We start from the raw sequence: 24,797 nt of genomic DNA on the forward strand, positions 1-24,797 counted from the left end.
CAGGCGAATTATTTAATCAATTAAGTACAAAAGCTTGCCTTGTGTTTTACTCTCTGCCCTTGTACCTTCGGGCTACGTTGGAGTGGGACTTTCCTCTAGGGTCTTCGGGGTTTATTCTGCAGCATTTGTTTGAAATGCATTAAAAGGTGGATTCTGGTTTCTGAACAGAGGCGGCTACAAGAGAAACCAGTCTGTGTAGAGGAGTGTTAGGTATTGGGAATGGAAAAGGGGCTCGGTGCTAGCCAGCCAGGTGGCTCAGCTTTCCGAGTTGAAGGTGGGAGCTCGGGGAGAAGAGGGTTTAAGGAAGTAAAGCGGGGCGGAGCAGACGCTAGGGAGACATCTGGACCAACCGATGCCTCCAGCGGCGGATGGGGCGCTCGAGAGAAACTGGCAAGCCAAGTGAGGGAGAGTGACTTCCCAGTGGAGTCATGCGGGACGTGTCAGACGTGTGGAAGCAGCAAGAGTATACTTTTCTGTCTGAAATTCCAGCTTCGTAAAGCAGTTTCTGTGATTCTCTACCCTCCCTGTTTGGTTGATGTAAAGTTTTGTTTTTATATCAGGTTGTTTCACTTCTATCAACGTCGATATATTTTGAGATGTATCCAATTTTATGAAAATTATTTATATGAAATTATGAAAATTATTGATAATATTGCTATAGCCCTTATGTCGATAGACTATTCTCAATAGACATATATGGTACATGTAGTATTTTAATAAAGCCAATAATTTGAAAATTAAATTTTATTAACTAAGCCCTAACTGCAAGACAGTGTACTAGGTCTTCAGAATTCAAAAAGCCAATTAGATCCTGCCCTCAAAGTATTTACATTCTACAGAAAATCTAATTGTAAAGTTTCTGAAAGGTGTATAATTGTAGTGTACGGAGAATTAATTCTACATGGGACAAAGAGCCAAAGCTGTGCTCCTGATTCTCTTTTCGTTAATAAATTCCTTCGAGTGGGCTTGTCACTTTTCCTTTCTGTTCAGCACTCACCTCACTGTCCACTTCTTCGCCAAGGTTCCAGTATCATTGTGACCTGAAGGGTCGGGGAGAGTAGTTTCAAAGCAGCTAGAATTCAGGAGGCGACTGGGGTAAGGGAATAGGAAGATGGGGGTGGGGTGGGATTGGGGATCATGGTGATTACTTCAGTCCGGTACCCTCGCTAACAAGACATCAGGTTTGGTGCATAGTTAACATCTAGGATGAGAACCTACAAGTAGAGCCCCAGAGGTTGGTGGGAAAGTGACTAAATGGTTCTTTAGGGATGGGTTGTGTAGGGAGAGGAGTGATCGCTTTTCATGTTCCCCTTAAATCATCGCAAACGTTTAGTGTAATATAGAAAAACCTCCATTCCTCTTCAACGAAACGTGATCTATCTCATTCTACATTCTCCCATCCAATCCCACCTTCCAGAGATGAGTCTATTTAAATTACTAAGGCCTCTCCCTACCCCAGTTAGTAAGTTTCATTGCTAGGAAGTCGTATTCATTTTTACTAGGGCTAGGATGTCAGTTGCCATTTGAGTAAAGGAAGAGATGGGAATTTACAAAAAGAGGTGGTTAGATTGTGTACCTGATAGTAAGGGGGGAGGGGTGGACCTAGGGGGCACCTTATTTTATTTTCCTTTTAATAAACCAGGGTGAGTGGGGGTGAAACAGGCCGGGAGAGTAACGGGGCAGCCGGGAGGGGGCAGCAGCCGAACGCTCTCCTTCCTTCTTCATTTTACCTTTTTTTTCTCTCCTCCCCGCCCAGGGGCGGTCGGTGGGCGGGGATGCCGGCCGGCGTCGTCAAGTCTTAGAAATAGCCTCAGTCGGGGAGGCATCAGTGCAGTACCAGAGAGAGAAACGAAAAGGAGAGACCCAGAAAGCCGACAGTCTCTGGCCCTGAAAGCTCGCTTGCAAGCGTGCGTCCTCAGGCAAAAAGGTCGGGTGGGGACAGCTGGTTTTCTTGCAGTCATCTTGGAGCCTCACAAAGCTTTTGTAGCATCAGTCACCAGGGCCACGGGGCAGCCCCCTAAACTCCGCGTTGCTCGTGCAGCGGCTCAGAGGGTGGGGACGCTTTAAGCTGAGATCTGAGAAGAAAGCTCAGGTTTAGAATCTTTGACTACGCGTTGCAAGGCTCGTGTGTTTTGCAAGACTTTTTTTTGTGGTTGTCGTTTTTAAAGATCATAGTGTGGTTGTATCTACCCGTACGCATCTCCTACCCCCTCTTCCCGCTTTGTCTTCCGATTCCAAATTTGAACTGTAAATTTAGTGAGTTTGGGCAAGGGAAGGGTGGTGCCACACCGAAACCTCTCAGTGAAGATGCCCATGGAGCTGACTCAGAGTCGGATGCAAAAGATATGGATTCCTATCGATCACCGTCCTTCGCTGCCAAGACGTAGGTACCAAAGTGTGGGAATTCTAGCCCCAAGGGGGATGGGAGGGACCTACGGTGTGGACCTACGCCTCTCCTGGAGCCTTTGTGTCTTGATTTATTTAAACGAGAACCCTTTGGAAAGAGCTATTGTGTGACTGCGACGGGAAGAAGCACGCTTTTGTGTTCGAGGCGAACTGCTGCTCCGGTGGTCCCGGGATCTGTTGCGGGTGGGGAGTTGGAGCGTGGAAGGAGGAGCCCACTGGAAGGAGGGCTTTGGGGGAGGGGTTTCCTTAGTTCCAGAGCGGCAGGTGGTCACGCTCCTTTCAGACTCTGGAGCCAGGGGTGGCTCTGGTCCTAGGTGTTCAGGGAGGATGGAGGAGACACGCTTGGCTAGATGGAGTGGGGAGGCGGAGGGCCTTGCCTGCCATGAAGCGGCTGGGGTTTGTTCGTTGCATCCGGGCTGAGCTCTGACTGCAACGGCTGCACCTCCCCTCTCAGTGGGGAGCGACGGAGGGGGGCGGAGAGGGTTGGCGCAACCTGACACCATCCGGGCTCGCGTTCCTAGGCTGGAGCGCCGGGTCTCCGCTGCGCCAGGGTGTGTGTCTGTAGAGGGAGGGATGGAGAAGGGAAATTCCAGGGGGAGGGGGGGGGGTTGGCGGGGGGCGGGGGGGGGGGGGGGGTTAAAGCTAGTTCTCCTCCACGTGCGCCTCCCAGGCGGGAAAGGGGGCGTCGCGGGTGGGCCCAGCTCTGCAGCTCATTCAGGAAAGCCGGGACTAGAGGAAAACCTGGAGAGCAGGATCTTTTGGAAGAGGCGGATGCCGGCATTCTCTGCCGGGGGCTGGTGGTCGGGTTCCAGGAAGTCGGAGCGCGCTGTCCATGCCCCTTTGGTGCAGCCGCCGCCGCCGCCGCCTCCTCCTCCTCCTCCTCCTCCTCCTCTGGATCTGACTTGGACTGACCGGGCTTTGAACTTGATTATACAGCTGGGCCCGAGAAAGGTCTGGTGACTTGCAGGGCTCCGGTTCCCGTCCTCCTGCCCCCCCCCCACACACACACACTCGGCTCAGCTGGTAGCTGATGCAAGGCGCATCACGCGAGCGCTCCGGGCCACTGGAGGAGCCGGGCCGCTGAGCTGCCTGCGGAGGGCGGGCTTGCGGGAACTGAAAGCTAGAAAAAACCCGAAATCCTGAACCGAGGGGCGGGGGAGCGCATCTGCTGCCTGGGACCTGCCAGCATCCGAGTAGGGCGCTCTCGATCTCTCGTTTTTAACCCTTACTCCAAAATGCACTTGCAATACCTCCTTCCCTCTGCGGTACCCCCCCCCCCCACTCCCGTTTGCAATATTCTCTTTGAAATATCTCTTCCACTTTATATTACCTTTCTCAATTAGTTTGAAAAGATACACCTCTTAGAGTAAATGCAGAATGATTGAAATCAACCACTACATGTTCTCTCATTTGTTAGGTCACCGTCAGGATCTGTTTCTAAATTCTAAAGGAGATTGACTTGAATCCACCAGACAAATAAAGCAGACTTTTATAGTCCTTTTTTCCATAAAGCAAACACCCGGACATCTTCCTCGTCCACGCTGTAATTGTAAATGCTTTACAGTGGCTTGGGGTCCAAAGCATTTCTGAGTTTGGGAGATTAATTCCTGGGTTTCTGGGACTATCTCTTCCTGGGATATCTCATCTCCTAAGATATCCAGGCATATCTTCACCTCTGTCAGCTCGGAAAGGAAAGATAGCACCCAGCAGTTGCAAATGATATCTGATGCTTTCTGGTCCTGCCTTCTTGTTTCATTCGTCCCACCTCCCAGCAATTCAGGTTTTTTAAGTGTGATCTAGTAATTTCGAAATCGGTCCAGTTCTTTGCACTTAATAATTGACTGCCGGACTTGGAGATGGAAACTTGGCCTTAGCCTTTATTCTTACCCTTAAGGGATTTGATCCCTTGGCAATCCATTCTAGTGTGAGTGGAGTGGGGGAAGGCTCACTGAGAACGATAAAATACTGTTCTTTGCATTAAAAGCTGCAGGTAATTTGATTTTGATTGCTTCAGCAGGTGATGAGCCCTGCTAGTCCCTAGAGAACTAGGTTCCTGCCTGGGAGTGGCAAATATTCTGTAGTCAGATAGATGATAGGGTTTGGATCGTAAATTTTGTCTTTTTTTTTTTTTTTTTTGCTTAGACCTTGGTCTTAGACTTAAGTGCCTGGTGTAATTGAATGTCTGTGGAAACTTTGCAGTGCAATTTGGAATGTATTTTCTCCATTTCGATTAAAGCCAAATTTTAAACCTCCGAGTTAGGAAAGACCAATTTCAGGAATAAAATGTTATTAAAAATTTTTTTTCATTGACCCAGTGGGGCTAGAGAGATGAATATGTTCATGTTGGGATTCACAGAAAAATTCTAAGGGTCTTTCAGTATTGATGGAATCGCTCCTTAAATTGTTTGACTTTGGAGAGTGCAGTCATTTTTTTTATTTGGGTCACCATTACACTTCCATGGTCCTGCACGTCTCACACGAAGAGAAAATATCTCTTAAAGCTCAATTGCATTCTTAGGCATTCACAGCACCGGGAAAGCAAGCGTGCAGTGCCGCTGAGGAGGGGCATTCTTGAAAGCAGATGGATTGTCTTTTCTCTTTTCCTTTGAAATCTCTGGGAGTGTGCAGCTTCATAAATTTGGATCTCAAATTATCTCCTGCAGCCCTTTAATTTGCTTATCTTTCCTTTCACTTAGCTAAATTTCTGTCCACAGACAAAATATCAAAAGAAGCTCATTTTATTTGACAGAGAAAAGGAGAAATCACTGTAGTTGCAAATCGCCCTTCTTCCCCATTTGGCTTTTAAGATGCTTTACACCCTGACTCCCAGCTATTTTTGAGCTCTGGTTCAGCCAACCTGTCCTTTTTCTCACCCCTACCTGTCTTGCCTGGACCTTTTTCCCTCCACCTCTTTACTGTCTAACTTCCTTAGCTCCAACAAAAATCTCACCTAAAGGAAACCTTCCCCAATCTCTCTTCATTTCCAGTGCCTTCCGATTCTGTTAACTATCTCCTATTTATCTAGTTCATAGCTTGCTTTGAATGTATTTGTTTACATGTTGTCTCCTGGTTTAGATTGTCAGCATCTCCAGGTTTAGATTGTAAACTCCTTGAGAGCAGGGACTATCTTTTGCCACTTTTGTTTACATAACACAGTGCCTGGCACCTAATATTGGCACTCAGGAAATATTAATTAATTTTTTATCTCTAAATTTTTTATTGAATCTTTATGAAGGACCAGGCATTGTTGCCAGGGTTCCGAGTTTAGAGAGAGGGCATAATAAAAGACTGACCTCAGTGTCCATCAGAATCAGGGATGTGCATGAAGACACAGAAATGTATGGGAAAAATAACACAATAGCTCAGTTACATAGAAACATAGATTCTCAAAAGTTGGCTAGCAGCCAGTACTCCCAGAAACAGATTAAAGTTTAATTGAGAAATGTCTGGGACAGCTAGGTGGCAAAATGGATAGTGCCAGTCTCTCCAAGTTTGTCTGCCTCAGATACTTCTTGGCTGGGCAAGTCACTTGACCCGGTTTGCCTCAGCTTTCTCATCTGTCAGTTGAGCTGGAGATGTCAAACCACACCAGTATCTTCCAAGAAAAGCCCAAATGGTGTCACAAAGAGTTGGACGTGACAAAAAGAAAAGGGGGGGATGTTTAACAAAAATAAGCACAATACAATGTAAATTTGTTAGTCTTTGATTTTCTGAGTCATTATGCTTCCAGAATTGAGTTTGACTTCACTGATCGAAGGCATTCCTTCCATACCTGAGCAAGAATCCCCTCTACAAGATTCCCACAGATCCAGAAGTGGAATGGACTTTGGAAGCTAGCATCTTATCCCACCCTGCAACCTGAATAGGTCAACCCACCCTTTGATTGAAGACCTTAAGTCATAGGGGGAGTCCACTGGCTTCTTGTGTAGCTCTAATTGTTTTTGATTTAAACAAAATAAAAATCCCCATCTTGCTGACCTTGCAAGTATAGGGACTACTTACTGGCCAGTCCCATTCTGCTCCCTTTGCCACCTGCTTGAGTCTGCCCATTCTGCTTGCTCACCATATTAACTTCAGACTTAGTGCTGAGCTTAGCACAGGGTTTCAAAGACAGTAGGTTTTTAATAAGTATTAATGATTGAACAAGTTTTGTAACTACTGGCCTCACTGCTTTTAGGGTGTTCAGCCTGTCGTAGAAGAAAAGCATTTCATTTTTGTTAGACTTGACTTTTTCCTGCTGACTCCCGGATTGATGCTGCTTTATCTAGTTGCTTACACAGCATATCTGTATTAGGCATTTTAGAATTTGGCCAGGAATTGACATCAGCTTCATTGATCTATGGTTTGTAGAATACACTCTTAATTAAATTTATTTATTAAATTTGGACACCTTCCTGTGGTACCTCTTCTATTGTGTCTTTTAGAGATCTCTGACTGTAGTTCAGCAATAACATCCACCAATTTTTTCAGGACTTAAAATGTTTCATTTGTAATGATGACTACAACTGGAAGGGCAAATATACCTCATCTTGGGTATCAACTCTCTTAGCTATTTTTGTTGTGTCTTATGCAGTACAAAGATCAGTTTCCTTGGTATGAGGGAGAAAGAACACAACAAGGAAAATGTTGGAGGGTTCTACCTTTTCTCCTTTATCAGTAATCATATCTCAATCTTTATCAGTAATCATAATACTCTAAGCATTAGTATTCTACCTTTTCTGATCTTTTTTTTCTCCATAGGATAGGGATTGGGCCCTTATGTAATAGCATTGATTTTTAGAAGTCTTCTATGGAAGTTGTCAACTTCTTTGCTTAACTTAAGAGTCTTAGAGAATTGTTTTGAATCTTGAGAGATTAAGTAACTCTCCTAGGAATTTACAAGGCAGCTTAGGTGGCAAGGTGGATATCAATCAAGAAGACTCATCTTCCTGAGTTCAGATCTGACCTCACACACAAGCTGTGTGACCTTGGGCAAGTCATTTAACCCTTTTTGCCTCAGTTTCCTCACCTGTGAAAAAGAGCTGGAGAAGGAAATAGCAAACTGCTCCAGTATCTTTGCCAAGAAAACCCCAAAGTGATCATGAAAAGTCAGACATGACTGAAATCAATAGTTAGGAATTTTCCAGATCTTTTGAGCTCCAAGACCAGCTCTGTATCTACACATACTCCCTCTTTTTTTCTAGTATAATTTTTAACACACTGCCCATCCACCCACCATTTAAAAAAAATTAGCCCTAGCTTTTCTCACCAACCTCATATTTACCTTTCCTTCTACATTAAAAAAAATTGGTTAGTGATTTCCACATTGGTTAGTGATATATATGATATATATCAGTCTCTTTAGAAGTCCTTTTTCCTCCTCTTTTCCTCCCCTCTTTTGTATCTTCCAAATTTCATTAAGAACTTCCTTATCCCTCTTGGGATAGCATCTTTGGAATGTGGTGCTATTTAACCTTTCTGTGAACCTTTTGAAGTCTTCTCAAATGTAGGGTACATATTAGACTATTCTCAGCTTTTCTCTCCTCCATCACAAATTCCGTGGTGGGGAGTGGTCACTGGCTTCCAAAGTTCCTGACATTTAAACTCTACAAACCATTTCTCCTTGGTGGTTTCAATCAGCTCCAGAAGAAATTTTCCCTTTATTGCTTGGTTTACCTTTTTTTTTTAAGGATGAAATTATCATAAAAGTAAATCAAGAGATTGTTTTCTGTTTTGAGAGAAAGGGCTCAGCAGATACCCAGGTCATTGAAGTCCCTTGCTACCAATATATGATCTCTCTGACAGGCTTGTGGTCTATTTCCTGAAACACATCTATTTCTCCTTTTTGAGAATCTGTAGTAGTTATTCATGACAATGATTTTGTTTTATTTGCCCCTCACACCCTCTTGGTTTTCACCTAAATGTATACTTGAATCTGTCTTGATTGTAGATTTCTTTGCATGCATATTTCTTTATAATATACTGTATTAATTTCCATTTCCTCATGGCTTTACTTTGCTTATTTCTTCTGAATTAAGGGTCTAGTTGTGGGTCTCCTCCCTCTGTCTCAGAGGCACCTGTAATTTAGAGTGGAATGTGTAGTAGACTGGGTAGTGTTCAAGCCTTTAATTTTTTATTTTTCAGAGAAACAAATGTCTAGGCACAAGGGTTTAGAGGTGATAGGATAGGTAATCCAGTGATCTATACTTGGTAACTGCTTTGTTTTATGAAGACCCATTCAAGCTCCAGCTCTGTTCTTTATAGACTGTTTATAGGATCATAGGACATAGTGATGAATAATAATGTTGGTCCTGGAATCAGGAAGGCCTAGATTCAAATGCTGTCTTCATAGTTGTATGCTCATAAATAAGTTACAGCTTCTGAGCCTCTGTTCTTTGTACAGTGTACATAACTAATACTGATCATAGCATCCCGTGGGGGGGGAGGGGAATGAGACTGGGTCTTTTGAGATTTGGTGTTCCCTCATTATAAAGAAGGGGCAGTGGTCTGGCCTGATACGAGCTCTGTGACCTTGGGCAAGTCACTTAACCCTGTTTGCCTCAGTTTCCTCATTGTAAAATGAGCCAGAGAAGGAAATGATAAAGCACTCCCCAGTATCTATGCCAAGAAAACCCCAAATGGGGTCACAAAAAGTTGGACACAGCTGAAACCAACTGAACAGTGACAAATATTATTTTAAAAAATATTATTGACCATGTTATCAGAATTCAAGAGAGCATTCCTAGCCTTTGAGGGTGGCGTGGTGTCCTGAAGGAAAAATACCATTAAAATGATATTGCTCCATTTAAAGAAATGCTTTTTAAGGTTTTGAGAATGCCTTTATGTGCCATTTTTCTCTTTAGATCATTTTATCAGTCCTCTCAGGCAAGCAAAGCAGATATTTTCACCTATTTTACAGATGAGAAAATTGAGAATCAAGAGGAAAAGTGAACTTTTGGTCCAAGGTTGCCTAATAGGTTTTAGTTTCCTGGACTGGATGACCCTGGAGGTTCCTTCCAAGGTTAGACTTGTGATCCTGTGAATAGCTTATAAAGAATAGAGCTAGGGCTAAAATGGAAACCCAAGCCTTCTAACTCTCTACTACACCATAATTTGTTCCCTTATGAAACTGTCCCTCACCACTGCTGTCAGAGACTGAATTCTGGGGTTGGATGGACCATTCACTGTTCTGATCCAGGGTCTTTTAATACTGAGGGATTTGACACAATGAAATCAGGATGCCCAGCAGTAACCTTTTCTTCCATCACATAACTTATTCCTACTTGACTGTTCTTACCTGGTGTTTGCTGCATTCCATTCTGATGAAGGCCTAGGCAGGAGACTTATCTATTTTCCATAGACTGCTGAGGGAGTGATTACATATAAGCAAAGTCAAGGCAGGTAGGTTTTTCACTTTAGCTTTCACTTTTGCCACTCCCTAGCTTTGAACTGTTTCTCTTGGTTACGGTGATCATGGTAGGATTAAGCAATAGAAAAGAGGGGTAATCTTAAATTCCATTAAACAAGTCACTTGAGTGATCACTGCTTCTCCTGCTTGCCCTGGCTTGGGGGCCCCATGTGAACCCAGTTTTTTTTTAGGTTAGCATCTCATAGAGCCGTTTACCTGGAAGGGAAGGTGTTTAGTCTATTAGACTAAATGACCACACCAGGCCTCAGTTCTCTGTGGGAGAAGGAAGAGGAGTTGAGGGGAGGGGAGAGGAAGATAATAATAGAGGAGGGATGATTACATTTGTTTTTTGTCACAGCCTGTCATCAGTTCTGAGGTCACAGGAAATTGAGGCAAGGGGGAGTTTTTGAGAACCCAGTTTAAATGTGCAGTAGAAGAACAAGACAGATACATCCCAAAGTTTTCCTTGTTTTGCCAGAAGTCAGACTGGGATGGGGATTCCTAAACTTATTTTTTGTCATAAATGTCTTTGGTAGTGAATGAAGCCTAATGTCCAAATATTAAATGCATAAATGTATTCTCAGAATGCAACATCATTATGCTGTATGTGCATACATACACACAATATGTAATTGGTTTCCTTTGAACCCTATACATTTTATGCATTTATATATACATGCATACACATGTGTATATGTGTGGTTTCCTTTGTAATCTTACGTATTTTATGCATTTAAATGTTTTTGGACATGTTTTATACATGAATATTTTGTGCGTTTACTGTTTGGATGTTTTAAGTGTTTTTAGAAACACTTAAAATATAAAATGAAATAATAAGACAATAAACTGCATAAAAATGTAGAGGATTACAAAAGAAAACAATTATATGTGTGTTTAATTATCAATATTAAAACAACTTTATAAAGCCCAGGTTAAGAATTCCCCTGATCCCCTGAATGAAGGGGGGAGGTAGTGACAGATGCTGCTATCTTAAATGTTTGGTAAACTATTTTGACTATTCCCATAGAGAAGAAACCAAATTTACAAGATCATACATAGGGTCATAGATTTAGAGATGGACAAGACCTCAAAAAGCTCATTGAGTGACTAGATTTTAGTCTAAGCACTGCTCCCCTCAGTTTTACAAAACAAGGGAGACAAAGTTCAGAGCCTTGTTCAAATCACTCTGGAGGGATGTGTATGGATGGTCCAGTTGGTGCCCTGACCCTCTTGCCACCATACAACACTGTCTTAATATCCCCTACCTCCCAGGGTTGTGAGGACCAAATGTGAGAATAATTGTAAAGCACAGTGCCTTGGCAGATAGTAAGTGCTACAGAAACATTAGTTATTATTATTATTATTATTATAAAATAATATTATTCTATATAGCTTAAAACCTTCCAAAAAAGCAACAAACCTAACTCCTCTCAAATAGAAAATGTATATTTGTGGTCATGGAAAATTGACTTTAGCGTTGGCACTGATAAGGGCATAGGGGTTCATCTGGGTTTGAAATTCAGCATTCTTTCCTTCTCCTGGAAAGTTTAATTCTCCCTTTCAGACAGTATTCTTTCCTTCTCTTGGAAGGTTTAATTTTCCCTTTTGGAGTGTTTGATTCCAGAGATGTATTTCTGAGATTAGTGAATAGTAATAGAAAGTTTGTCTCCATTTTTATCCTTCTGCCCCTGGCCTCTGCCCTTTAAGTAGGGGAAAGAAAATTCTCACATGTGTACATATGTGTATCTCTGGGCATATCTTTAAATGACAGTTGATCACCTCAGAGGATACTTATTGCCTGGTGGCCATATCTAGTAAGGGATAATAAAGCATTGCTTTTGTGTTTGGAAACAAGACCTGGGACTTAGTAACAGCAGATTTGGCTACTGACCTCAACCAAGTCACTGGATGCCAGTTCTCTGGTTAATAGGTGGCCAAAACATAATAATGAGTACCTGACATTTATGTAATACTTTAAGGCTTACAAAGCATTTGAATACTTTATCTCATTTGATCATCACCGTAAAATAACCCTTAGAGCAGAGGTCTTTTAACCATTTTTTGCATAATGAACCCCTTTAGTAGTGAAGCAAAACCTATGGTCCCCTTTTCAGAATAATGGTTTTAAATGCATAAGATAAAATGCATGTAGAATTACAAAGGAAATCAATTATTTTGGAAGTTATAAATTTATTTTTTAAGTTCACTGATCCCAGGTTAAGAACCTAGGTACTATAGTAATTCTTTATCTGTTTTTCAGGTGGGGAAATTGAGACTTGGCCATAGTTGTACCACTAGTAAATGACAGAAGTGGGACTCAAACCCAGTGCCAAGTCTAGTACACCATCTTTTAGCTCTAAATTGAAGGTCCTGTGATTCTGAGATAAATGGTTGGTTAAGAGGTCTATGCTGTGTAATTCCAACAGAGATACTTACTAATAAGCTCTTTCTTTCTCCAATGACCTAGTTCATATGCTGGCCCACTTGGTTAGCCCTTTGACCTCTTAAAGAACTAGGAAGCAAGTCTGAGAATAGCTGAGTGGGTGTTTGAAACACTTGATCTCAGTCTATTAAAACAAGCACTGCCATGTTTGGATGGAGTTGAGATGCCCAGCTAAAACGAAAGGTGCCTGTTAGAGAGTTTGTATATCCCTTCTGACACTTAGACACCTTAGAACTACATATTAAAGTCCCTTTCTAAACAGAGTCCATCTGGATAGAGTAGTAAAATGTAATAGTAAAGATGAAGGGGGAGGCTAAGCAGGCCTTATATAGCAGCCTGTGCATCTTGGCAACTGCCCCTTTTAACATGAATCAATTTTCTGTAGTTGCTAAGGCATAGCTGAGAAGGTGAGACTCTAGCTGGCTGGTCAGCTCATTTGAGGATCAGGCCTCTCTGCCTTGGTTTGTGATCTTCCTGGCTGTTTGCCCCTGCTTCTATATAAGGGACTTGTGGAGAATCAGCCAGATCACAGGCTAAGATTTGATGCCAGAGATTTGTAGATCAGTCCCTTGGGTGCATCTTTCTAAATGATAACAGCTGTCTTTTATGTAATACTTTTATATCCTCTACATAAATAATCTTATTTTGATACACTTGTGAAGGCCTTGGAAGATACTTCCTGCTTTGGGTTGGTGGGATTCGGGTACCTGAGTTGAAGCCCAGGTCAAACCATAGTGCAGTCCAGTTTCCCTGGAGTCAGTGACTCTGGCTGGGACTTTGCCTGGGGTTTAGTGGATTTAGATAGTGTGTCTGCAGCCCCTTGTCATTCATTCATTCAGCTGGTTGCTGGCAGGAACCAACACTGGATCAAGTGGAAAGAGTAGTAGGGGAGGGTCTGACAATAGAAGAGATGGAGAAATTAGGTGTCTACCTGTCTCCTGACCAAAGGATGGGATTAACATCATCTGGGTTCTAGTCTTACTTGGAATTTTAGAAACTTCCACCTATATGGTGGGAAAGAGGTTGTAAGAGGTAATGTAAGGTATGTAGTTGGATTGTGAGAGCTGAATTTGTTACTGGTCTCTGTAACTTGGCTGAATTCAGAGCCCTACCTTTCACTGCCATTGCCACATGTACTGTCCCTCAGTTTCTACAATCATTAGATTGTGACTGATTTGGCCAACAATAGGTCCCAGGCTAAGCCCCACTTGGTCAATGTTTGGGCCCCAGTTGACTTAGAGTGAATATAAGTGGTTTCTTAAGACTTGTGTCCTTACAAATTTAACTCAGTTCTCTGTATATTTCAGAAATGACATGACCTCAGACTGTTAATAGCTGTATGACCCTAGACAAGTCACTTAACCCCAAATGCCTTAGGGGGAAAAAGATGATAAACTCCTTGAGGGCAGGGGGAAGTGTCTTTTACCTTTTTGTATCCCCAGAGTTTTAGCTTGGTGCCTGGAATGTAGAGAATGAATGAATTTTTATCTTCTGAAGCTGAGATTTAGGCAGGGAAGGCAGCTGATCCCTTAGGCTTCTAGTTATGTGTTCCAATTATAAGAAACTTCTTTGTGTGGTATCTTATCTATTAAATGTTATAGACCTCATCAGTTGGTCAATAAACATTTATTAAATACCTGTTATATGCCAGGCACTGTATGAAGCTCAGGAGATTAAAAAAAAAGTAAAAGTCCCTTTTTTCCAAGGAGTTCACAGTCTAATGGGGAAGACAACATACCAACAACTATGTATAGATACGCTATATACAGGTTTAATTTGAAATAATTCAGGGTGGAAGAAGAAATCATAATTAATAAAGAAGTTAAAACTAAATTTCAGCGACTTTCCAAACTTGGTTCAAAGACCCACTTTCTGGGTGTCCTTTTCTCTTGGGGAGACAACTGGGGGCATAGTCATGCCATTCAGGTATGGCAGGGTAAATGAAAGTTACATCTGGAAAGATCTTTGAGTTGAGCTGTGCACATATGTAGATCTGCAGCTGTGCTGATAAGGTTGTAAGATACAGGTGTAGGTTTATGGTCTTGTTCCTTATTCCAGCCTGTGGACCTCAGCTGACCCATTCCCCTACGGTGATCGTCATGGTTGGACTCCCAGCCAGGGGAAAGACTTACATGTCCAAGAAGTTGACACGCTACCTCAACTGGATTGGTGTCCCCACAAAAGGTAAGGGTGGGTTCTTACGCTGTTATGGTTTAACTTGGGGGGAGAGGTCCAGCTGTTGTTGAGTATAGAGGCAGCAAGGGGGGGAGTTGGTAGAGTTCAGAGAGGCCTAGGTCCTCCCTATCCCACTTCTGATATTTACAAGTTATGTGACCTTGGGAAAATCACTTAACATTTCTGAAGTTTTCCATGCCAGTGTGAAGGCATGTCTACCAAGTCTTATCACCCTTATGTACAGTCAGGGCTGACTAGATAAAATGGTTGTAGGAGTCTGGAGTGTCTCCTTTCACAGGAAACCTGTATGTTTCAGTTCAGTGTCTTCACAAATTGTCTAAGTGCTTTTGGTAGAAGTGGTTCCCTGTCTCTTCTGTATGTGTTGGAGCCTTTCTGCTTTCTCTCATGGTCTTGTCATGTTTCCCCCTTTTTAGTTTTCAACGTTGGGGAGTACCGTCGGGAAATCGTGAAGGCATTCAGTTCTTATAATTTCTTTCATCCTGACAATGAAGAGGCCATGAAAGTTCGGAAGTAAGTTGGGAAGTAAATGTATTTTGTCTCTCCTCCTCCACCTGAACTGTTTTCTTCCTCTGGGCTTCTTCTCCCTTAGGGCATCTTCTTGAGCCATCCTCCTAGGTCTTATCTTTATCTTCCTGTTTAAGGGGATGGAGAGATCCCCTTCAGGCTCTTTGGGCCTGAAGTCTTAAGGGGACCCCGAAACCAAGATGTTCTCTTTATATGTGCCATGTGGTGATGATGTTTCTCTCTGGGTCATAACTTCTAGTACCTGTCATCCAGATTTTCCTCTGATAATGCCCCTTAGATAATTGATGGATAGAAATTCATACTTCATGTTTTATATGTGGAAAAATGAATGTATTTTCATTTGCAGGGGATTAAAAAAACCCACAAAGAGGGGATTCTCAAAACCTGGGTTGGGATTTATATAAGAATAAATTTGCATGGGGTCTTCCTTGTCTTGTCTAGGGAAAGGTCAAGAATGGCTGTTCTGGTTTGTGACGGGGACTGTTATTAGTGACTATACTATATATAGTTATAACAGTGACTGGAAGGAAGACATTAGCTAGGCTCCTTCAATTGATTTAGGCTCTTTAGAGCTAACTTTCTCATTGGTTTTAGAATAAATGCTATTAATAAGTGCTATTAAATAAAGCGTTTTGGTCTTAGGGACTTTCTGAGCCATTCCTGTTTCTGCATATATCTCTTTGTATCAGAGTTATCTGTCTTCCTTTGCTTTTCTGTAGTCATCATTCATAACTTCTTATGCCCGAATAATATTCCATTGCATTTCTATGCCATACTTTCTGTAGCTATTTCCTATTCACTGGGTATAGGTAGGCAGTTACCCCAGTGTAGTGGGTAGAGCACTGGAATTGGAATCAAGAAGACCCAAGTTCAAATCTAACCTCAGACATTTACTAGCTGTGTGATCAAATGAAATGATATTTGTAGAGTGCTTTACAAATCTCAAAGCAGTATATAAATAGTAACTGTATTTTATTTTCATTCCTTTGCTACCAGAAAAGGTATTGACAGAAATATTTTGTTGTATATGAGGTCTCTCTGCCATTGACCTCCTTGGGGGGTCTAAGCCAGCAGTGAGATCTCTGGATCACAAAGTAGGGCCATTTTAATAATTTTCTTAGTCATTGTCTTGGAAAACTTTTTATTTTAAACCTTTTTTTTAACCCGGAAACTCTAAAGTCCTAGGAATAGAGGCAAGGAGTAGATGCTCAGGACAAGACCTTCTGATGCTGTCTTCTGTGTTCTTGTGTGTTGCAGACAGTGCGCATTAGCTGCCTTGAAAGATGTCCAATTGTATCTGAAAGAAGAAGGTGGTCAGATTGCAGTAAGTTAAGACAGCAATTGTCCTTCTATCTCTGATCCCATGTTTGGATGGTATTCCCTCACAGGCTTGAGTCCCAGACAGGTGTTTTGTTTTGTTTTCATTGCCAGAGATTTCCCTAAGGCTAAAAGCATTTTGCCTTCATCTTCATCTTTTAGAGGACTAGATGGAAAGAACTGTGCAGGGTCTCAGGAAGAGTCAGCAGATCAGGGATCCAGTAGTGTTGATGGTCAGCCTTGACCATAGGTGTTCACATACACAGAATGACAGCCTCAGTGGATAGAGTGCTGGGCCTGCAGTCAGGAAAACCTGAGTTCGAATCTGGCCTCTGTTTGCCTCAATTTGCTTAGCTGTAAAATGGGGGTAATAATAGCTCCTACTTCCCTGAGTGGTTCTAAAGGTCAAATGAGGAAATATTTGTAAAGTGCTTAGCACAGCATGTAACACGTAGTAGGTGCTTAATAAATGGTTATTCCCTTCCCCTACATATCTCTCTTTTTTTTTTTTTGAGAGCAATTGGGGTTAAATGACTTGCCTGAGGTCACATGGCTAGTTTTTTTGTTAAGTTATCTGAGGCCAGATCCGAACCCAGGTCCTCCTGACTCCAGGGCCAGTGCTCTATTCACTGTGCCACCTAGCCACCCACTACCTATCCCTCTCCTGATGTTGGCATTTGTACTTGACATCTAAGGATGAGCAAAAATTAGGGTTATCTTGAACACGAAATTGCTTCACCTGCTTCCGATATTTGAAACCTCAGGAATAGGGTTGGACCTCTTACTGTCCCAGGCATGGGGAACCTGTGGTCTTAAGGCCACATGTGGCCTTCTAGGTCCTCCAGTGCAGCTATTTGGATTCAGTCAAAGGGCTGTACTTGAGGACCTAGAGGGCCACATGTGGCCTCAAGGCTACAGGTTCCCCATGCCTGGTTCAGCCTTTCATTCCCCAAGTATATCTGCTTTCAGAGTCTTTGTGCAGAAGAAATAAAAATTGCATTTCAAAGACTGAGCATACAGAATCAACTTGGATTATTCCTCAGCTCAGATTCAGGTTGTCATTCAAGAGAAAATATCTGAGTGATGAATAAAATCCAAAGAAGAGGGCTGTTTTGGGACATGAAGCTTCCTGCTGGGAGTTATTATTAGCTTATGATTTGTCTAGAAAAGTTAGTCAGGAATAGATTTAGTGAAAATAATGAAAAATTCAAAATTCCCAAAAAATGATGAAAAAATGTATTCTTCTTTTCTCTCCTTCAAACATTCTTACAGGTTTTTGATGCTACCAATACCACAAAAGAGAGAAGAGACACGATCCTTGAATTTGCAAAAGAAAATGACTTTAAGGTGAGCCCAAACCTCTTACCATATGACCTAGATGGGGACCTTTGGTCCAGAGCATGGGGGTAATGCCTTGAGGTTCAAAGTTGGTTGTCAAGCTTAACTTAATCTACCCATATCTCAGTTTCCCTGTGGGGCTGTTTATCAGCATGCCTTAATGAATGAACATTTCTATGGAAATGTTCGCCCTCTGAGTGAGTTGAGGGTTTGGGAATGGGAGAGGAGAGGATGAGCCTTTTAGAATCTATAACTCAAGTACCACCTTCTCTGTGAGTCCTTTCCTGATCCCTTCCCGCCTAGCTCGTGCCTCCCCTCCCCTAAAATTACTTTGTATGTATTTATGTACTTTTCTGTGTACACGTTGTTTCCTTACAATGCTCCATGAAGGCAAGGACGGTTTTGTTTCTTGGTATCCCTTCCATCTAACACCTATTACTTGATAGCATCCATGATTATTTACATTCATGTTTTTTTTTCCCCAGGTGTTTTTCATCGAGTCTGTGTGCGATGATCCTTCTGTAGTTGCCTCCAACATTATGGTAAGAGCAGAAAGTCTGCCTCAGTGCCATGAGGCAACATTGACTTTCAGAGCAGGGCATGTGTGGTAGACCTGCTTCGGACAAGAATACTTTATTGAAGAGAAGCTTTCAGAGGAGAGTGTCTTAGAGGAGCCAGATTGAGCCCTGAGGAGAGAGGAGTGGTTCAAATAAGCAAGTCTTTTGGGGGTCGTAGGCTGGATTCATGCATCAGTCTGTAAGCTGTGTGGTAAAGTGGATAGAGCACTAGGCCTGGAGTCGGGAAGACCTGGGACGCTTCCTAGCTGCGAGACCCCAGACAAATCACTTAACCCTATTTGTCTTAGTTGCTTTATCTATAAAATGAACTGAAGAAAGAAATGACAAACCACTCCAGTATCTTTGCCAAGAAAACCCCAAATGGGCCACAGAGTTACCTACTGAAGGACATGATTGAAGCATTAACAGAATAGCCCTGAAAGGGAATGAGAATGATCTAATGTTTTTATTTACGGTTAAAATCCCAGGGAACAGAGTATGTTATATCCATGCCATGTTTTGTAGGACTCAGAAAAAATCAAAGTAGGATTCACATGAGATTGTGGGATCCAGTTAAACTGTCTCCCCTCAAGTAGATCATGTGTAAAACTATGCGTCCACACTTTCTACTTGGGGAGGAATACTATGATAGACAAGTGGAAATGAAATTAAATGAGTAATCCACCAAACTGTATTTCAGTTTTGATATAATATTTGACACGCTGACAGCACTAAATAAAGGAGTCACAATAGAGCCTTCATCCCAGATGATGGACCCTATATTTATTTGCCTCCTTATTTTCTTTTTTTTTTCCATAATCCAAGATTTTTTATTCTTTTTTTTAGTCACTTACACCATGAATTCATAGGGGATTGGTTCCAATAGCTCAGGTTCCTTGCCATTGGTTCTCACAAAGTGTGCTTCTGTGGGTGGAGGAGGCTGGTGTTTCAGTTGAACCCAAGTGCCTTTTTCTTTGGCTTCCTTCTTCTTCTGATCATTTTCTTTTACCCGCTTCAGGAAGCTATCTCTGCTCTTGGAATGCTTAATATGCTCAATACGCACATTAATTCTTTTGGCTAGAGTCTTGCCCTTAACCTGTTTGTTTACAGCAATGCCTGCAGCATGCTGAGTAACATTATAGACCCATCCAGTCTTGCCATGGTAACATTTGTGGGGCCTTCCTTGCTGAACTGTGCCCATACCCTTGATATCTACAATATCACCTTTCTTGTATATTCGCATATATGTATCCAAAGGGACAACACCATGTTTTCAAAAGGGCCTAGAAAACATGTATCATGTCCCTTTCCTTTTTCCTTTTGTGCTCGTCATTTTGGCAACTCACTGGAATATGGCGGAGCCGGCGGAAAGGAAGCCCTTCTTATTTTCTTAGACACTAGACCTGGAGGTATTCCTAAAGTGATAGTAGTTACTTATAACTCACTGTCTCGTAGAACAGGGGTTTTTAACCTGTGGTCTGTGAGCTTAGGTTTTTTTAAAAATTATTTTCATACCTGATATTTCTATACAATTGGTTTCTTTTGTAGTTGTATTTTTTAAAAAAGATTTTGTGAGCATAAAGACATTGTTCTGAGAAAAGGGGTCCATTCCTAAGCTATTTATGGGTCCATTAAAAGACTGCCATAACACAAAATGATCGGGAACTTCTATTGGTGGATTGTTAAAGGGAAGAGTGGAAACCTTAGGGAAATCCATTTATGGTAGTAATTTAAATCAAGTTTCACTGAATTTCTTTATCCTCTGAAGTTTCACCTGGGAATAGAGCAAGTTTCAGTAGCTTTTAAGTAATGATCTATAATCTTTTCTGTAATGATCAATTCTCAGTTAAATCATTCAATCAGCTATCAGCATATGTTTGGGTGTAATAAGATGGCACCCATACCACTCTGCTTCTCTACCTTTACAAAAGAAAGGGACCTGAGTAGCTCCCTCTGCCTTTGTAGACCAGACCCCATTTTCTGCAACTCATTTTCTTAAGGAGTTTCCTGGAGAACACTGAGTGACTTGCACCAGTCACATAGCCAGAATGTATCAAAGGCAAGACTTGAACCCATGTACAATGCCTGGCACATTTTAGATACTAAATATATGTCATTTTAATTGACTTTATGGCTCTAAGACTATTCCTTATCTCCTATGCCAGGCTGCTAAATTTAGAATTGAAACAATTATGTAAATTAGAGATATCCATGGTGCTCTTAGGTCTCTATGTGGTACAGTAGATAAAGTGCTAGGCCTTGAAGTCAGAATGATTCATCTCCCTAAGTTCAAATCTGGCCTTAGACGCTTAGTAGCTGTGTGATCCTGGACAAGTCAGTGAACTGTTTTTACCTCAATTTCCTCATCTGTCAGATGAGCTGGAGAAGGAAGTGGCAAACCACTCTAGTATCTTTGCCAAGAAAACCTCCAAAAGAGGGTCACAGTGAGTCAGCCATGACTGAAAAACAACAGCAACAAATGGTGCTCTTAATAGAAGTGTCACATAGCCAAAGATGAGATATTTGGAAAATGGAAATAAGAGGAAAACTGGACCCAATTTTGAGGAGCATCTTTTACTTTCCTTTGTATCCTCTGAAGTTGATGATGAAGAGAAGGCGGGATTTAAATAAACCCTTCGGCCTTCCTAGTCTTGTTTTAGCCATTTATTTAAAGGTTTTCACTTAGCAAGTTTTTATTAGTAGTATAGTTGAGAAACTCAACCAGTATCACCCGGTTTCTCCCTTATCTTGCCTTGGTGAAAAACAAGCAGAAGGGAGTAGGCAGTTGAGCATGGGGGCTCAGTGACCCACAAACATGGATATTCATTGTCAGAATAATTGAGTGAACACTAGGCTTTGTTTCTGGGACGGGAGGAGGAAATGAGACTTGGAGGCGGGGTACTGAATTACCCCCTTTTAGTAGCCCACTTGTTAGTTCTGGGCACATAGTAGGCACACAGTACATACTTATTAAGTTAACTGGAGGTTCAGACTGTCTGGTGACTTAGTCACTGAGTTCATAATGAAACATTCAGTCATCAGAGACATCCGTACGTGGTCATTACTGGATCTCTCTGGATGCCTTTTCCTCTCTTCAGTAAGGGCTGTGTGGAAGATGTGCCCTCTGGCCATCTGTCCTTCCTCCTACCCTTAGTGCCCTCACCCTCTTTATAGTCAGTTTCTGACTCTCTACCCACATTTTTTTCAACGCTGGACATTAGGATAATCTTTTTTATCCCGAGACCTTCTGTGCTTTCCCCTATTGAGAGGCCCAAATCCTGATTAATCTGAACCGAAAGCCTTTCTGTATGACTCATCAGCTGCTTTTTTGTGTTGTTGCAGGAAGTTAAACTCTCCAGCCCCGATTATAGAGACTGCAGCTCAGCAGAAGCCATGGAAGACTTCATGAAGAGAATTGATTGCTATCAAGTCAACTACCAGCCTCTGGACCCAGATAATCATGATAGGTAACTAGATAGGTAATTCGTTTCTCCCCGAATGGCCCCATTTTGATACTCACTTCTGTGTGCCAAGATATTCTTAAGATGATTTTAAGGCATGTTATTGTTAGCACAAGTGCCATTCATTCTAAAACCTTAGAGTTCCCTCGAACGGTTTGTTAAAGTTTCCCCCTTTATCCTCACTGTGTTCTTGCAAGGCATATATAGGCAGATGAGCTTCCCAAGTTAAGGCAGAATCATTAAAACTCCCAAGTGATAAAGCCAAGGATGCTATCTCCCAGTCCCTTGCTCTGGGCCTAAGACTTAATTTTATTTTCCCCAAAATCTTGTGAATCATCTGACTTAAAGGACTTGTGAGCCATGACTTGCTCTGACTTCTGGCATCAAATTCAGTCTCTTCTATTTGGTATTTAAAGCCCTTCACAACCTGCACTCCACTCTGTTTTTCCAGACTTAGTAGTCATTACTCTATTTTGTACCCCCAGAATCTTATCACAGGGTTTGGCCTATTTTTGTTCTTTGTGACCCAATTTAGGGTTTTCTTGGGCAGAGATACTGGAGTGGTTTGCTGTTTCCTTCTCTGGCTCATTTGACAAAGGAGGAAACTGAGGCAAACAGGGTTAAGTGACTTGCCCGGGGTCACATAGCTAACAAGTGTCTGAGGCCAGATTTGAGCTCAGGTCTTCTTGACTCCAGGCCTGGCACTCTATCCACTGTACCACCTAGTTGCCTCATAGGTTCTTGGCTTATTGATTGATCCTTGCACTCTTAATTCTAGACACTGGTTTTATGTCACACACAGAGGACATTGTCTTCTGCCTTTATGTCTTTTCCCTGGCTGTGCCCCATGCCTGGAAGGCACTCCTTCACATCTACCTCACTGAATCCAGTTTCTCCAAAAGCTCAACTCAGGGAGCCTCCTTCTATATGAGACCTATGCTGATTTCCCTCCATCTGTTAGCATTCTCTTATTCCCACCCCAATTACTTTTATATGTTTGCTGATTGTTTGATTTACTCTTTGAAGTGAGTGGGAATAAATATACTGGGGCCATGGACGTAAAGATTGCCTTAACTCATCTCTTCATTCCTTGATACATTGATTTTTGTCATCTCTCCCTTTTTCTTTTCATAAGCCCAGGATCTAGGGGGAGAAATCGGTCTGTATTCTGCCTGTATTAAGCAGTTTCTTTGTTTGGATTTGGGGGCTCTGGGATTGGTGTCTGCAAAATGCCAGTCTCAGACCTCTTGGACTTTGGGGATTACCCTGGCCACTGTTTTAGCTAAATGAGGGTGTTGACAGAGAAATAGCTATTATGTGGCTGTTTGGGATCTGAAAAAGAGGGACTGTGATGGCTCTGTGTTCCTCTCTTCACCAGTGCATATAACAGACCCTCTCCATGCCTTTTTATCCTGCATGATTCTTGCCTATAAGTTTCCATAGTCTACCCAACTTCTCATGTTTCCTAGATAAAATACTTGGGCTGTCCATTGATTATCTATTCCATTTATATCCGTTCCTTGCTCTCACTACAAGTCTCCCCTTCACTTTTTAGTAAAATGTGTCCTTGTGATATAAAAGTGGTCATGTGCTTCCTCCCATTACCCCCACCCACCCCATGAGTGGATTTTCATTACCTTTTAGTAACTGGCAATTGCAATTCTTCTGAGAGAAGTTGTTGCACATTTCATAGATATATAGTGTCACTTTGAGAATATTCATCATTTTATTCCTTCTCTGAAGGAACAGGGTGCATAACACTGTAATGTCCACTCTAAAAAATAGAATGAAAGGATTCCTTTCCTCTCAAGGAATTTGTAGCCTAATTCTGGAATTCCCTCAAAGAATTCTTGCTAAAAGGTTAAGTGACTTTAAATTGATTTTAGAATTTCCCTTTTTTTGTCACTAATTTGATGAGCACCAACATATATGAATATTCCCATATACAAAGAGGAACAAAAAGATTGAATATGGCACCATTAATCTCTGCCAACTGCCATTCATGGGGCAGGCAAGCCATCCAAAGTGAAGCAAGGTACCCTTGGGAGAAACAGGGAAGCTATATCCAGGCAAGTCAGAGTACCACCATCTCTTTTCATTCGCTGATGGAGACAGCCCAGGAAGTACCCCCCAAAGCTGCTGCCAGCCCATTCTCCACAACGATCACTGAGGGAAGAAATAATTGTGGAGAAGGAGCCCACATTCCTCAGTCACCACTGGCAGTAACGCTAGCCAGCTGCCACCAAGGTGGATAAACATGGGAATGGCATCACCCCTACACTATTGGACCTACTCTTAGGCCAGCCCTCCCTGCCATCATTCTGGGCAGCTATCCCTGGAGAGATATACAGGGATATATTTATACATAGCCACACCACTAAAGACCCAGAAGAGAAAGTTATTGTCACCAAAGTCTTTAGCACAGTCTGGCTCAGCATCTGAACTATTGATGATTTTATCAGTGGAAATGACATCACAGTAGAAGTATTTGCCATTGTATCCTAACACCAGGGGAACTTTCCATCTGACTTGCAATTATAATGTCCCGTACATATTGTTTACCTTCCATTAGAGTTAGAGTATTAGTTTTTTGAGAGCAGAGAGTGACTAGTTCTTTTTGCATATACCAAATGCTTAATAAAAAACTTCATTCTTTCATTCACTGTTTATAGCTTTGTTTTTTTTACATTTTAAATTTAATGTGATTATTAATGTTATAATTGACTTCAATATTAATGGTGAATATTGAATATGATGGGACTTAAGTTTAGTATTACAATTCTAACACTAGATATTTGTTTATCCCTTCTGAATCCCCCACCCCCTTAAAAATGGTTTATTGATATGCTTTTCTTCTATTTTTAAAGTATCACTATCATTAGCTCCCAGCTCTTGACCTGCCATGGAGAAAAACCCTACTTCATAACAAATAAGTATAGTCCCATCAAGCATATTAGCACATTGAAAGGGATTTTTACAGGACACTGAGATGTTTTTGTACAATCCTGCTTTGGTTCATTCTCCCCATGGTTTGGGTTTCTGTACAGGGATCTTTCACTGATCAAGGTGCTTGATGTTGGCCGACGATTCCTGGTAAACAGAGTCCAAGATTACATTCAGAGCAGGATAGTCTATTACCTTATGAACATCCATGTCCAGCCCCGGAC

At 42.0% G+C, this 24,797-nt stretch overlaps 1 protein-coding gene and 1 pseudogene across 5 annotated transcripts in view; one reads left to right on the forward strand and one right to left on the reverse strand.

Annotated features, from left to right (window-relative positions):
- LOC138175810 (6-phosphofructo-2-kinase/fructose-2,6-bisphosphatase 3) overlaps nucleotides 1-24,797 on the forward strand; it is a 120,680-nt gene that overhangs the window by 82,754 nt on the left and 13,129 nt on the right. For 3 of the 5 annotated variants that reach the window (XM_069106311.1, XM_069106310.1, XM_069106314.1), the window contains exons 1-8: nucleotides 1,819-2,383; nucleotides 14,295-14,420; nucleotides 14,846-14,942; nucleotides 16,215-16,281; nucleotides 17,547-17,621; nucleotides 18,098-18,154; nucleotides 21,512-21,636; nucleotides 24,678-24,797. The exon at nucleotides 24,678-24,797 is cut by the window's right edge and continues 64 nt beyond it. In XM_069106311.1, the coding sequence (XP_068962412.1) occupies nucleotides 2,308-2,383; nucleotides 14,295-14,420; nucleotides 14,846-14,942; nucleotides 16,215-16,281; nucleotides 17,547-17,621; nucleotides 18,098-18,154; nucleotides 21,512-21,636; nucleotides 24,678-24,797 (743 nt within the window). In that variant the 5' untranslated portion in view covers nucleotides 1,819-2,307. Of the gene's footprint in view, nucleotides 1-1,818; nucleotides 2,384-14,294; nucleotides 14,421-14,845; nucleotides 14,943-16,214; nucleotides 16,282-17,546; nucleotides 17,622-18,097; nucleotides 18,155-21,511; nucleotides 21,637-24,677 lie in introns of those variants that run through there. The other 2 variants (XM_069106313.1, XM_069106312.1) reach the window with 2 other exon arrangements.
- On the reverse strand, nucleotides 18,336-20,369 carry LOC138175812 (large ribosomal subunit protein eL21-like; annotated as a pseudogene).

The sequence above is a fragment of the Petaurus breviceps genome, unplaced genomic scaffold (genome assembly GCF_028583685.1).
Source record: "Petaurus breviceps papuanus isolate PSGF00001 unplaced genomic scaffold, PetGlider_PUasm1.0 79, whole genome shotgun sequence".
Classification (NCBI taxonomy): Eukaryota; Metazoa; Chordata; class Mammalia; order Diprotodontia; family Petauridae; genus Petaurus; species Petaurus breviceps.